Genomic DNA, 12400 nt, shown 5'->3' with positions numbered 1-12400 from the left:
ATGAGTGAAGTTGGAGGGCAGCCCTATCTGGCTATTTTTGTGTTTAAAGAGTTGTAAAATTGTTTTTCATGGCAAAGTTCTTTCCATGGATACCTGTTATCTATAAAGCTTCGAATTACGGAAAGGCCATCTCCAATAGACTCAATTTTATCCAAATAATATTAATTTAAAAAAAGTATTTCCTTTTTCTCTGTTATAATAAAACAGTACTTTGTACTTGATCCAAATTGATAAGCGCCTACATCATTTGTCGTATATCCAATAACTATGCAAATTGTGTGATTCAAGTTAAAGAAAACATTTATAGTCATAATTGATAAAACTGTATAAAATACTGATTACTACATCAGAGCAAGCAAGGTGGGATGCTTTTTTCTGAGGTGCTGGTAAATCCCTGAAATAATTGCTGAGCTATAATTTTCATTTCATTGGCGACCAAGGAATGTGGTGTGTGAAGACACAGTTAAATTATACTGAGCAAATGAGAAAGCACTTAACTGCTGTAACAGATTGAGTTACAGCCATTAGCAATATGGTTGAAAAAATTGAAAATAGGAACATGGACAGAGATTGTTGATGGAGATAACTATTCAGTTTTTGTATATAGAGCATCATAAAGTCCTGTTAGGACTTTACAACATGGAATGGATGTTTTGCATTATTCTTTTTTTTTTTTTTACAACGGGAAAGCACAGACAGCTTTCTGTTATATTGTTATACAAATAAGGGTTTATTGTGGCAAGCCACTGAATGAATATCACTGCTTAAGCAAGCTGGAATGTACTAGCTTTGGAAGGGTTAAGCCAACTCAGGATCAGCTGACAATGTCTATCCAACTGGGAGGCTGAATCACTTGAATTACTTCTACTGTTGCTCACTGCTGCCAAAGCAAATCTGTGAAGAATTTAACCAGGCAGCGTAGGAAATCAGTGACGGGGAAAGAGAGGAATAGCTGGAGCAGAGAAAGGGAAAGACATAAAGCTGAGAGAGGAAAGAAGAGAAAGAAGACATGGATGAGCCCAGCATCCTAAGGAGGCGAGGGTTGCAGGTAAATGTCTGATGCACTGCATGCTGTCCACTATTTAGTGCTGAAATAGAACCTAGATGTTTTCAGAAGTTGTCTAAGCTACTTGTTTTCTAAAAATATGTTTAGATTAATGGATCAGCAAATGTATATATACATTTGGCAATGGACTCACAGATTGCATCTGTCTGGTTGACCTATGGCAGCTGTTGATTATAGTATAAATAGCCAGTAACAGAATAGAGTACAATGAACAAGCTCAACAAAAGAGTGTATAGTGTAGTGTGATCCTTTTGTTGAGACTGATTATAGATCAAATAAAGGACCAAGAAAAGAAGGTTACATATATAAAGTTCAACAGCATTTACATAAGGTCAACCCTTATCACCAGGGATGGACTGGAGAATATGTTTAGTGATACTGGAGCACAGCTGATACTTGCATATATCACCAGTTATCATACACAATAAAATGCTTGCCCTAGATAAGTTTTACTCTATTAATATTGTGAATTTATATGTCTTTAAATATAATAGTGGTTGAACGTGTTCCCTTTCTAATGGGCAAACATTGCACAAAAAACAGTGTGTGCAGCACAGTGGAGGAAGAGGTAGCTAAGCCAAAATGGGAACTAAGTGGTTGCATACAACATTTTTTGTGTTATCCACAAATTGTTGTGTGCGCTGGTAACATTACATGTGTGGGAAGGCATTAAAGGAGAAGGAAAGGTTAAAACTAAGTAAGCCTTATCAGAAAGGTCCATCTAAATATACCAGTAAACCCCCCAAGTAATGTTGCTCTGAGTCCCCTGTCAAAAGAAACACAGCATTTCTTTCCTTCTATTGTGTACTCATGGGCTTCTGTATCAGACTTCCTGCCTTCAGCTTAAACCTCATTGCCCTGGGCAAGAGCATGCTCAGTTTGCTCCTCTTCCCCCTCCCCTCCCTTCTCTACTGTAATCTGAGCCCAGAGCAGGGAGAGACTCAGGCAGGAAGTGATGTCACACCATGTTAATACTGCAGCTCCTATTCTAAACAAACAGAGAGTTTCTAGAGCTTTTTACTCAGGTATGGTAAAACATTCTACAGAATAAATATAGCATTCTAGCTTGCACTATTGCAGCTAATCTATTGGCATTAAAATGCCTCCGTAGCTTTCCTTCTCCTTTAACTCATAGCTTAGAGTGGTGGGTTTTCAATGTGGTTTAAGCATTTATTTGTGACCAAGGCCCCTCCATCTCATAACAGGTTGCAAACATGAAGACGTTGCAGCATTAGCCATTCAGACAAGCTTACAAGAATATCTAAGGCATCAATCATCATAAATGTTCACCCCTAATCTAATTAACCTTAAGATGGGCTTCTAGGAAAGAAGTTTTTTCCCTTAAATTCACAGCCTAAGTTTTGAGCTGCCTCAGGGGCTTAGAAGGAACATTGGTTAAAAAAAAAGTACACAGTGTGCAAAGTGCAAAAAAGGCTGCAATAGGTCGCTTTTTGCACTTTCAAAATGTACTCTGCTGTTTAGGAGCACAGAGATACCCCTAACTTGTGTGTAATTCAGACATGCAATTTAAGGATGCAATGGGACTCTGTACTTACCATCTGTTCTATGGCAAACAGCAAGGACAAGACTGGTCTGTGCCTCCTGACACTGCTCTCTGCACTGAACCCCAGATTTTCAAACCAGTACTTGGTGCAGAGTGTTGCACCCCCCCCCCTTGTTAAGTGAGAACTAAGGGGCATCCTGCATGGAGATCTGTAAATGACCCCTAGAAACTTTGGCATGCCAGCAATAGATGAATACAATCAAACTTAACAACTGTCCTGCTTATACAACCCCCTTTCATTGTTCTATATAATTAATGATTACACTGTATGTATACAGTACAGGTATGGGACCTGTTATCCAAAATGCTCGGGACCTAAGGTTTTCAGGATAACAGTTCTGTAATTTGCATCTTCATATTTTGTCTACTAGAATTTTTGCTTTCTCGTTGTGTTTCCTGTAATGTTGAGATATATAAAAATATATTTTTGCCTCATTTACTGCTCCCCACAAGATTCTTTTTTAAAAACAGATATTTTTTAAGGTCTAAAAATAGTCTAATACAGGTATGGTACCTGTTATCCAGAATACTCGAGGACCTGGGGTTTGCCTCGTAAGGGATCTTTCTGTAATTTGGATCTTAATACCTTAGGTCTACTAGAAAATCATGTAAACATTAAATAAACCCAATAGGCTGGTTTCGCTTCCAAAAAAGATTAATTAAATCTTAGTTTGGATCAAGTACAAGGTATTGTTTTATTAGTACAGAGAAAAAGGAAATAACTTTTAAATATTTTGAATATTTGCATAAAATGGAGTCTATGGGAGATGGCCTTTCTGTAATTTGGAGCTTTCTGGATAATGGGTTTCCGTATAGTGCATCCCATACCTGTACTTTTGTGCTAAATAAGAGACAGGTTAGTGCAAGTTCATGTGTGATCATATGTGAAATTTGCATTCAAGCTAAATCTCCCAAAAACATTGCTTCAGACCAAAGCTCTTGTCACAATATATTTGTCTAAAAAATACAACAGAAAACTAGGCCTACGGGTAAGAAAAAATGATCAAAAGAGAAAGAATGAGAGCAATAAAACGGGTAGCAAATAAGAAAATGACTTTGATTTTGACTTATTTTTTACTGTGGGACAATAAATTTGAATAGTTGTATAGTTGGTGATTTAATAAATATAGCCATCTCAAAATTAAGCAGGGATGCACTGGATTCAGGATTCAATTTGGGATTCAGCCTTTTTCAGGAGGATTTGGATTTGGCTGAATAAAATTTCAATATTTAAAATCATGTGACTTTTGTAAAATGGACAAGGAAATTGTGGGTTTCTTTTCTCCCACATAAGGAAACCATACAGACAGGTTAATTGGCTTTTTGACCTTCATGCATGTCAATATGAAAAGGATCATAGATTGTAAGGTCCACTGGAGATCTCTCACTAATCAAACAAGTGTCTTTAAATAGAAGAAGTTAGTTTTGGTCTCTACAGTACTTTTAACAAAATATAGGTTGTGGGAGCATAACTTGGAACTAGGGCTCATTTAAAAACACTCAGCAAATTTGCACCTGGGCAGTAACTCTTATCAACCAATTAGTGATTAACTTTTTTCTGCCAACAGTAGGTACTGTAGAACATTGAAAGCAAACATCTGATTGGCTGCCGTGAGAAACTGGCCCCAAGTAATCTGCCAGGTGTTTATAAATGCCCCAGACAGTTTTGCTCCTACAGTGCCCGGAATGTTGGAGAGTAAATCATTCCAAGAAGGCTAATAAAATGATAAAACATAATTTAACAGAATATACGCAGGTAGATTAATGTTAAAAATAACAGTGTTGATTTTTGATGAGGAAAATGCAGAATGAAAATATGCGAGGGAGTTAATAATGTTATCAATATATGCTTTGTAAAAAGGTTTTTTCCCCTGGCAAAATGTTATTGCATTGACATCATCATAGTGTAATTTTCTTGTAACAGTTCTAAATGAGTCATTCAGTTAAGTCTAGAAAAAAGAACAAGTTGTAGTTGTTTAAACTCTACACACAATACAAAGCAGGCACTTGAAATTAAATAGCTTTCATTAAATTAGTGATAATCTACCATCATATTTATGTTTTTGTGCACACATGAAATATTATTCCACACCATTTCACATCACACAATACCAGCTACCTGTGAACCTTTGTCAAACAGATTACATAAAAATTACAGGTGGCTATTATACATTTTTTTTTTTTAAATATTTTTATTTATGAAAATTTTCAGAGAAAAAAACAACATTCACATAGCATGACAATTTGTAAGGAATTGCATTAATGAAATTAATACAGAGTTACAAATGTAGTAAACAGTTACACATTTTAACCATACTTGAGAAAGTGGTTTGCCTTCGGCTACTTCGTATTGTCAGCAGAAAAAATGTCCCAATGTAAGTAACCGATAATCTACGATAACGGGTAGTCGGTTAAGGCTATCAGATAGCAATAGGGACAGTTCCCTGTATAATGCAAATAGAGCATAACAGAGGGGCGGGTGGGTATATTCTTGTAGGCTATTTAAACTTAGCCTAAACATCATAATTGTATTTAAAGTGTAACATTAGGTATCCTGGGAATATAGAAAATAAAGTCCTATAGAGGAGAGAAAAGAGAAAAAAAAAAAAAGGGGGAAAGGGGGGATAAAACCTAAAGGGGGCTAAGAACAGCTGTTAAATTTGCATCTTTAGTCACGTTAATGGTGTATAGAATACTATGAATACAGTATTACCAGTTTCATAGAACAGGTTTTACAATGATATAATACTAAGAGGTATGGAGTCGCCAAACCTATATGAGATCCAAGGCTGCCAAATCTTCATTACTTTTGGAAGATGCTCAGTGGCTATGCCAGAGAGTCTCTCATTAATGCAGATCCAATCCAGTTTGCCTTTAAACATTGCAAAATTGATGGTAGGAGATTTCCATGATTTAGCAATAGTCTGCCTTGCAGCAAGAAAAATGTGGTTTAATAATTTGCGCTTCAGAGTAGGAACTTTACGAGGGGGGACACCCAGAAGGACTTCAGATGGGGTCTTTATTAGGTTAAGTTGTAGAATAGAGAAAATCATATTGTATACCCGAGTCCAAAATCTTGTCACTCTTGGGCATGACCACCAAATGTGTGTCATGGTGCCTGAGGATGAGCAACCCCGGAAGCAGTTATCTAGGGGAGAATGATGTATCCTAGCCAATCTCTCAGGCGTCAAGTACCATCTGAAGAGGACTTTATACCCCGCTTCAGAGATTATGGTATTCCTTGAACTATGTTTTAGGTTGTCCCATGCCTTTACCCAATCGTCTTCTGTCAAAGTAATCTCCAATTCTTTGTGCCAAACTTTGATATAATTTAGGTCTGTGGGATTAGCCGGAGAGATCATATTACGATATAGTAAAAAAACCAACCAATAGGGTTGGTAGAATGGTTCGTGCACCATCTCTCAAGGTAGGTTTGAGTGGGTGCTTCGGGGTTCCTCAGAGACCAACATTGCTTTTCCCAGTGTAAAAGTTGGGTGGCCCTAAAGGCTTCAGAGTCCGGGATGTCATAGTTCTCTTTCAAGTAAGACATTGAGAGGGGGCCTCTGACTGTGAGAAGATTATGTACCCTAGTTAACCGATTTGCAGACCACCAGCTAAACGAGCGGGCCTGTAACCCAGGAAGGAAAGATGGGTTGCGAGCTATTGGAGCTACCGGGTTATGAAGGGAGACCAGTTTATATAACGTGGCATTCTGGTCCCATAACCCTAGGGTATGCTGTAGGCTAGGGCTCAATATTTGTGGGTGCTTGGACGGGGTTGTCCAGATCAGTGCTTCTGCTGAGTAGGGGAGTGGCTATTATACATTTACATACCTTCTCTTCTTTGTAAAAATGACAGCACCACATATGTACGTAAGTCTGCAAGTAGTGATGCCAATCTTATTCTGCAGCATGCCAATCCAACAGTCCCCATGAGTTTTATATCAATGCCCCTTGATTGTGTCAGAAATTGGTGTGGTTTTTGGGCATGCTTCACTAGATTGTGAGAGGGATATGGGGTGGAACATCACTGATGGGATTTGACAAAGCAGTGACATCAGCAATGGGTAAGGCCATTAAGACAACTTTACCTTCGCTGATTTTTGGCCAGATATCACTCAGATAGGCCAATCAGTGAGCACCATAAAGGAGCAAATATGATGTTGATTTGGTCTGCAGCTTTTCTCGGCCCATGTATGCCCACCTTAAGACTGGTGCACAATGTGCATCCAGTACATAAATATAGCCCATGACACTGTAAAAGAAAATATTGTATAGTTTTTTTTTTGCCTTGATGTTTTGTTTTGTACTTTTCCACAGGATCTGATACACTTAAATTCTTTTTGAGATTTTTCCATTTTGTTTCTGAATATTGCTGATTTTCTGCCACTTGGATAGGATAATTCTTCATCAGTAATTCCTTTATGATCAATGGCCACAAGTTAACCAGACACTTTCTACTTATAGCCTTCAAATTGTTTCCACTTCACTATCAAGCAGGCCCGGATTTCTTACACCGGTGCCCCTAGGCCACACGGTCCTAACGGCAGCCCACTTACCTTCATGACAGCAACCCGTCCCCCTGCACAAGCGCATGTGCCAGTGCACTGAGGTGCTGTACGTCCCCGTTGCTCCTTAGAATGTGGCTGGTCTGCATGCCGCCCCTAAATTCTTGCCACCCTAGGTGAGGGCCTTTGTGGCCTTGCCACTTGCTATCAAGTACATGTCTTAGAAGTTGGATGGTAACTTGAAGGACTGCCACCAGGAGGTTATAGGAGTAACTGTTGTCAGGGGCCCGGTGAAATTTGTGCTTGGGGGGCTCAGTTGGACAGCAAATGTTTTTTTACATTTTAATGGGACACTGTGTTGCACTGTCTTGCCTTGGGTAGATAGGGCCTGAGCTGTTTAAGTAGTGGGCCAGTAGGGGGTCTGGTCAGAATAAAGAATGGAGAGGTAGCAGCAGTGTAGCACAAGGGAATTGTCATCTTATATCTGGGCAATGGAATCTGCGAAATGCAGGGTGGCTGCCAGCATTGTGCTGCAATTTGAATTCTACAGTGCCTACTTCTATTGGCTGGTGGATGACATGGTAGCTGCTGGTTGGGTTGGTTATGGAGGAGGATGCTTGTTAGGTGGTGAAGGTCATAGTAAAAGAGCAGTCAAATTACCTGTACAGAGTTCTGAGCTTTTTTAAATCGACTTTAGTAGCTTTGGTAATCCCCAATCATAATTCCATCCATGGGTTTAATAAAGTCATATGTGTCTAGCATATTCAGTGATGTAACTACTAGACAGCAGACCCCCATCACTGTGAGGTAATGCTAGTCCCTCTCCCCTACCCATTCTACAGCTTAAACTTTGTTGCCTGCTGGAAATGAATGAGCAATCGGGTGGGGGCAGTAGGGCTAAGGAGGGACTGTCCATGTCAGACCCCTGAAAATACTCTTGCAGGAGGGTCCAGCGCATTCAAGTTACACCAGTAAACTCTTCAAATTAAAAACTTTGAAAGGTTTAAGCTGCTCCCCAGCCAGAAAAAGGGAGAATTCATATAGTGGTTGTTAAAGGAAAATCTAACAATCTTGTAATTGCACCAACACATTCTCAGACCAATTTTCTGCCATGTTTCATCCTCATTTTTACATTAAATAGTATTAAAGGCAGCACAGCTACCTTTGTGTCATAGGTACGTCAATTCTGATCATTTGTCATAGCCATGACATTGTTAACAACATGTTTTATGCCAAATTGTCTCCACCAAAATAAAAATGTCAGGGAAAAATGTTGCTAGAATTTTTTTTTTCAATATTTTTTCATTCATACAACACGTCTTAGAATTTGGTGGCATTACAGCAAACATATAAAATCAAATAACTTTTTTGAATTTGTATTACTTAACAACACATTTAAAATTTGGCTAGTGGCATTTTCAGAACTGTGTTTTTACCAACACATTTGTGAATCCCCTTGGGGTTAGATTTACTAAGCGCTTGTTCTAAACACAATATACAGTATTTTGACCTGCAGAAATCACCTTAGGTAAATCTAACCCTATGTGTATGCATTTCTTTAAACACCTTTGCACATGGTTAGGCCTGGGTGTGTTAAATGGCAAATAAAAAAGGTGAAATAGATGAATATTTAATTGAGGCCATGTATATTAGGTTTGACATATCTTACGCAAGCAGCTCTTTTAATGTCAGTGAGATAATTTAATACAAAGTGGCAAAACATAAAATATTGATTAAACTATTTCATAGAACTCATTCGAAAGAATTAATATAAATGTTATGTTATGTTTTCTTACAGAAAGAGTTAAGTTTGCCACGACGGGGGAGCATGTAAGTACTACTAGCTGACTTTCCCTTCATAAAATGAGACTATATATATATGTATTTTTCTATGGGTCAGGGATGGCTCTTCTATTTCCTAGAAGCACTATCTAGGAATATTTATAACTATTTTTCAGGAAAATGTATAGCTTGTTATGTTGTAAGCATTGTGCTGTAGGCAACTATTATTTGGGTTTTAAAATTTTTTTTAAATTTTTTTTAAAATAGGATAACATTCTACGTGAGCATGACTCTGATTGCATACCTTTTTGAACTGTAATGTTATGCACTGTTTATTAAACTTTAATATACAAAAATACTGAAAAAGGAAGAAAATCTACTAATAGACCACAAGGTGTCACTATTGAAAAAACAAGAAACAATTTGATATTATAACACGTGATATTTTAGCCACAAACACAGACACAATGTTATTATCTGTACTGAACTGATGCCTGAATCTGTTAAAGTCAGACCCTCTTAGATGACAGTTTATTGACGTTTATTCTGTGGTTTCACATACTTGTAAAGCAACACCTTGCATCTCTTCATAACCAAAGAAATCTTGCTTTCACACCATGATTTGATCAGCTATAGTTGTACAGTGAATTTTACTTTTTTGCCTGCCTGCCCTTGCCTGCACTTGTAGGTGCTACCAGTGGGGCAGAGTGCAAAGTACAAATACATGTTAGCCATGTTATTTGTACTTTGCACTCTGCCCCACTGGTAGCACCTACAAGTGCAGGCAAGGGCAGGCAGGCAAAAAAGTAAAATTCACTGTACAACTATAGCTGATCAAATCATGGTGTGAAAGCAAGATTTCTTTGGTATACATAAATTACCCCAAAATCTCCTGATATAGGCATTGAAGGATTACTAAATTGTGCTCACTAATGCTACAACAGTAAACAGCGGCAGTGGCTTGGTCAAAAGCTAAGCTACATATATGAAATTATGATCACCAATAATAATAATACTACTTTTTATCTCTTTTCTATCTTAAAGATTAACTGCTGCTAATTAAACTCATTATTATTATTATTACCAAGGCCATAACTAGGGGTAGGCAGAGTAGGCACGTGCCTAGGGTGCAAAGCTGGGGAGGGAGCGAGGCACATACCTTCTCTGTGCCTACCTGAAGTCCGGTCCCCTCTCTCCCATACTGCTGCTGCTATTCCTTTGAGTAGATGTACTTATATGCATGCGTGTGAGCACCAACTCACGCATGCGCGCAAGAACGCCAGTTGGCACGTGCACGCGAGATCGGTCAGCCGGCGCCATGACCAGTCAGGTTGCCGAGGGCGCCTGGCCCAGCTTTGCTTGTTACAGCAAATATGTAAATTATTATGTGCCATGTTGGCACTACATATAATCTAAAGGGTGATTAAGTAGCCAACTCAAAAGTTTGTACAGTTGGACACAGTTATTTGGATCTTCATACCTTAGGTCTACTAGAAAATAATGTAAATATGGGGAAGCTCATTTATCAAAGTCTAAATTTATCTCATTATTTTCTGAAAAGTACTCTGACCAAATCCGCACAGGTTTTTTTTATTAATACATTTTTCCGAGAAAAACAGAGAAATTTGTGCATATTTTCCGCACGAAAACCACAAACTCTTTGGATTATTGCATGAAACCCAGCGTTGATCTAGATACAGTATCTACGGGACTTCCCCCTTTGACTTATATGCATATTCGGCAGTTCTGAGATGCTGGATTTTCGGATTAAAACTTTTCCCTTTCTTGGGGTATAATAAATCCTGAAAATTTAGAATTTTTTTTCCCCACAAAAAATTCAGATTTTATAGTAAAAAAAACAAATTTTTCAGGTTATTTGGCATTCAGACTTTAATAAGTAACCCTTAATAAAACCAAGTAACTGGTTTTGCTTCCAGTAAGAATTAATTATTTCTTAGTTTGGATCAAGTACAAGGCACTGATTTATTATTACAGATAAAAAGGAAATACATTTTAAAAATTTGGATTATTTGATTATAATGGACTCTATGGGAGATGGCCTTTCAGTAATTTGGATCTTTCTGGATAACAAGTTTACAGATAACAGATCTCATACTGTACCTGTACTTGCTAGATATCCTATTACTGGTACATGAAAGGGTTCATATTGTTTTTACCCACAACATTTTTATGCAGATGTAGATTTTCTGTTAAGTTTTCTTATCTGATCATCTTTTGCTGTATTTTCAGAATGACATTGTTGCAATAACCCTATAAATGTGCCACCCATTTGTTCAGCACTTTGTTCCATGGAAAAGGGTGCCTAGTTAAATGAGAACTGTGACCTTTGCAATGTAAGAAGATATTTATAACAACAGATATTCAATAAGTGCACAAAACATACTGTTAAATAATAGGATCCATATAACAATTAACTGTGAACTCAGTTTGCATTCGGAAACACATAAGCATAAAACCGCTGCCAGTTTCGAGGAATTTTATTGTCAATAAATCTTAGAGGCTAAAAATAATGTTTCATTTTATAGCATTTAATAATATTAACAACCATTTTTTCTTATGTGAAAACAGTGAGAAAATGTTGCTCAAGCCAAGTATGAATATCCCACAAACATCTATTCTGAGAATTTATCACAGACACCCACAATTTTTATTTTTTGTAAATTACAGTAATTTTGCCAAAAAATTCTAGACATGACAAAACATTTTAGTAAAAAAAACAGTGCTGGCATTTTAAAAATGAAAAATATTCAATTTGAAAAAAATGTAAAGAAATGGGACATATATTTAATAAAGGTATTTTCACGTATTTTTACCATAACTGAAAATTCATAATTTCACTAAAAGGAGAGTATGACACGTTATTGTAAATTAACTTAACATTAGTAAATATTCTCTTCTTATTGGTGAACATTCCCATCTTTTTTGCCAGATGAGACTTCACCAGTCCAGAATGTTCAAAATTCGCCAATTCACAACGAGTACAGAAATTATTATAGCCAAGGGAAACTTCTACAAGTTTAGGCTGGTGGAAAAGTGTGTGGGGAAAATACACTGGAGAATTTTCAGAAAATTTAGACCATGAGAAAATTTGCTACCTACTATTTCAATAAAAAATTAGATATGTTGTTAAAATACACCAGACAAATTGAGGCAAACATAAGACAAGGAGAAAATTTTATTTGAATTTTGTAACTATGCCCCCATTTATACTTGAGCAGGGGGGAAATAAAGAATAAATAGAGCAGTAGAGCACACCACAGTTTACCAGAGGGGCATTTCCAGGTACAATATAGGGATGTCGCGGACTGTTCTGCGGCGAACTTGTTCGCGCGAACATCGGCTGTTCGCGTCCGCCGCAAGTTCGCGAACGTCGCGCGACGTTCGCCAATAGGCGTTCGCGTCAAAATCGTTCGACCATTCGACCATTCGGTCGCTAAAATCGAACGATTTTCGTTCGATT

General features: G+C 37.6%; 1 protein-coding gene across 5 annotated transcripts in view; it reads left to right on the top strand.

The window, feature by feature from the left end:
* Nucleotides 1-904: 904 nt before the first annotated feature.
* Nucleotides 905-12400, top strand: part of mast3.L (microtubule associated serine/threonine kinase 3 L homeolog) — a 101540-nt gene continuing 90044 nt past the window's right edge. For all 5 annotated transcript variants that reach the window (XM_041581275.1, XM_041581272.1, XM_041581273.1 and 2 more), the window contains exons 1-2: nucleotides 905-1048; nucleotides 8936-8967. In XM_041581275.1, the coding sequence (XP_041437209.1) occupies nucleotides 1010-1048; nucleotides 8936-8967 (71 nt within the window). In that variant the 5' untranslated portion in view covers nucleotides 905-1009. The remainder of the gene's footprint in view (nucleotides 1049-8935; nucleotides 8968-12400) is intronic.

This window comes from Xenopus laevis, chromosome 1L (genome assembly GCF_017654675.1).
Source record: "Xenopus laevis strain J_2021 chromosome 1L, Xenopus_laevis_v10.1, whole genome shotgun sequence".
NCBI classification, from domain to species: domain Eukaryota; kingdom Metazoa; phylum Chordata; class Amphibia; order Anura; family Pipidae; genus Xenopus; species Xenopus laevis.
The sequence above is the reverse complement of the archived record's forward strand: the minus strand, read 5'-3'. Positions and strand labels throughout refer to the sequence as shown.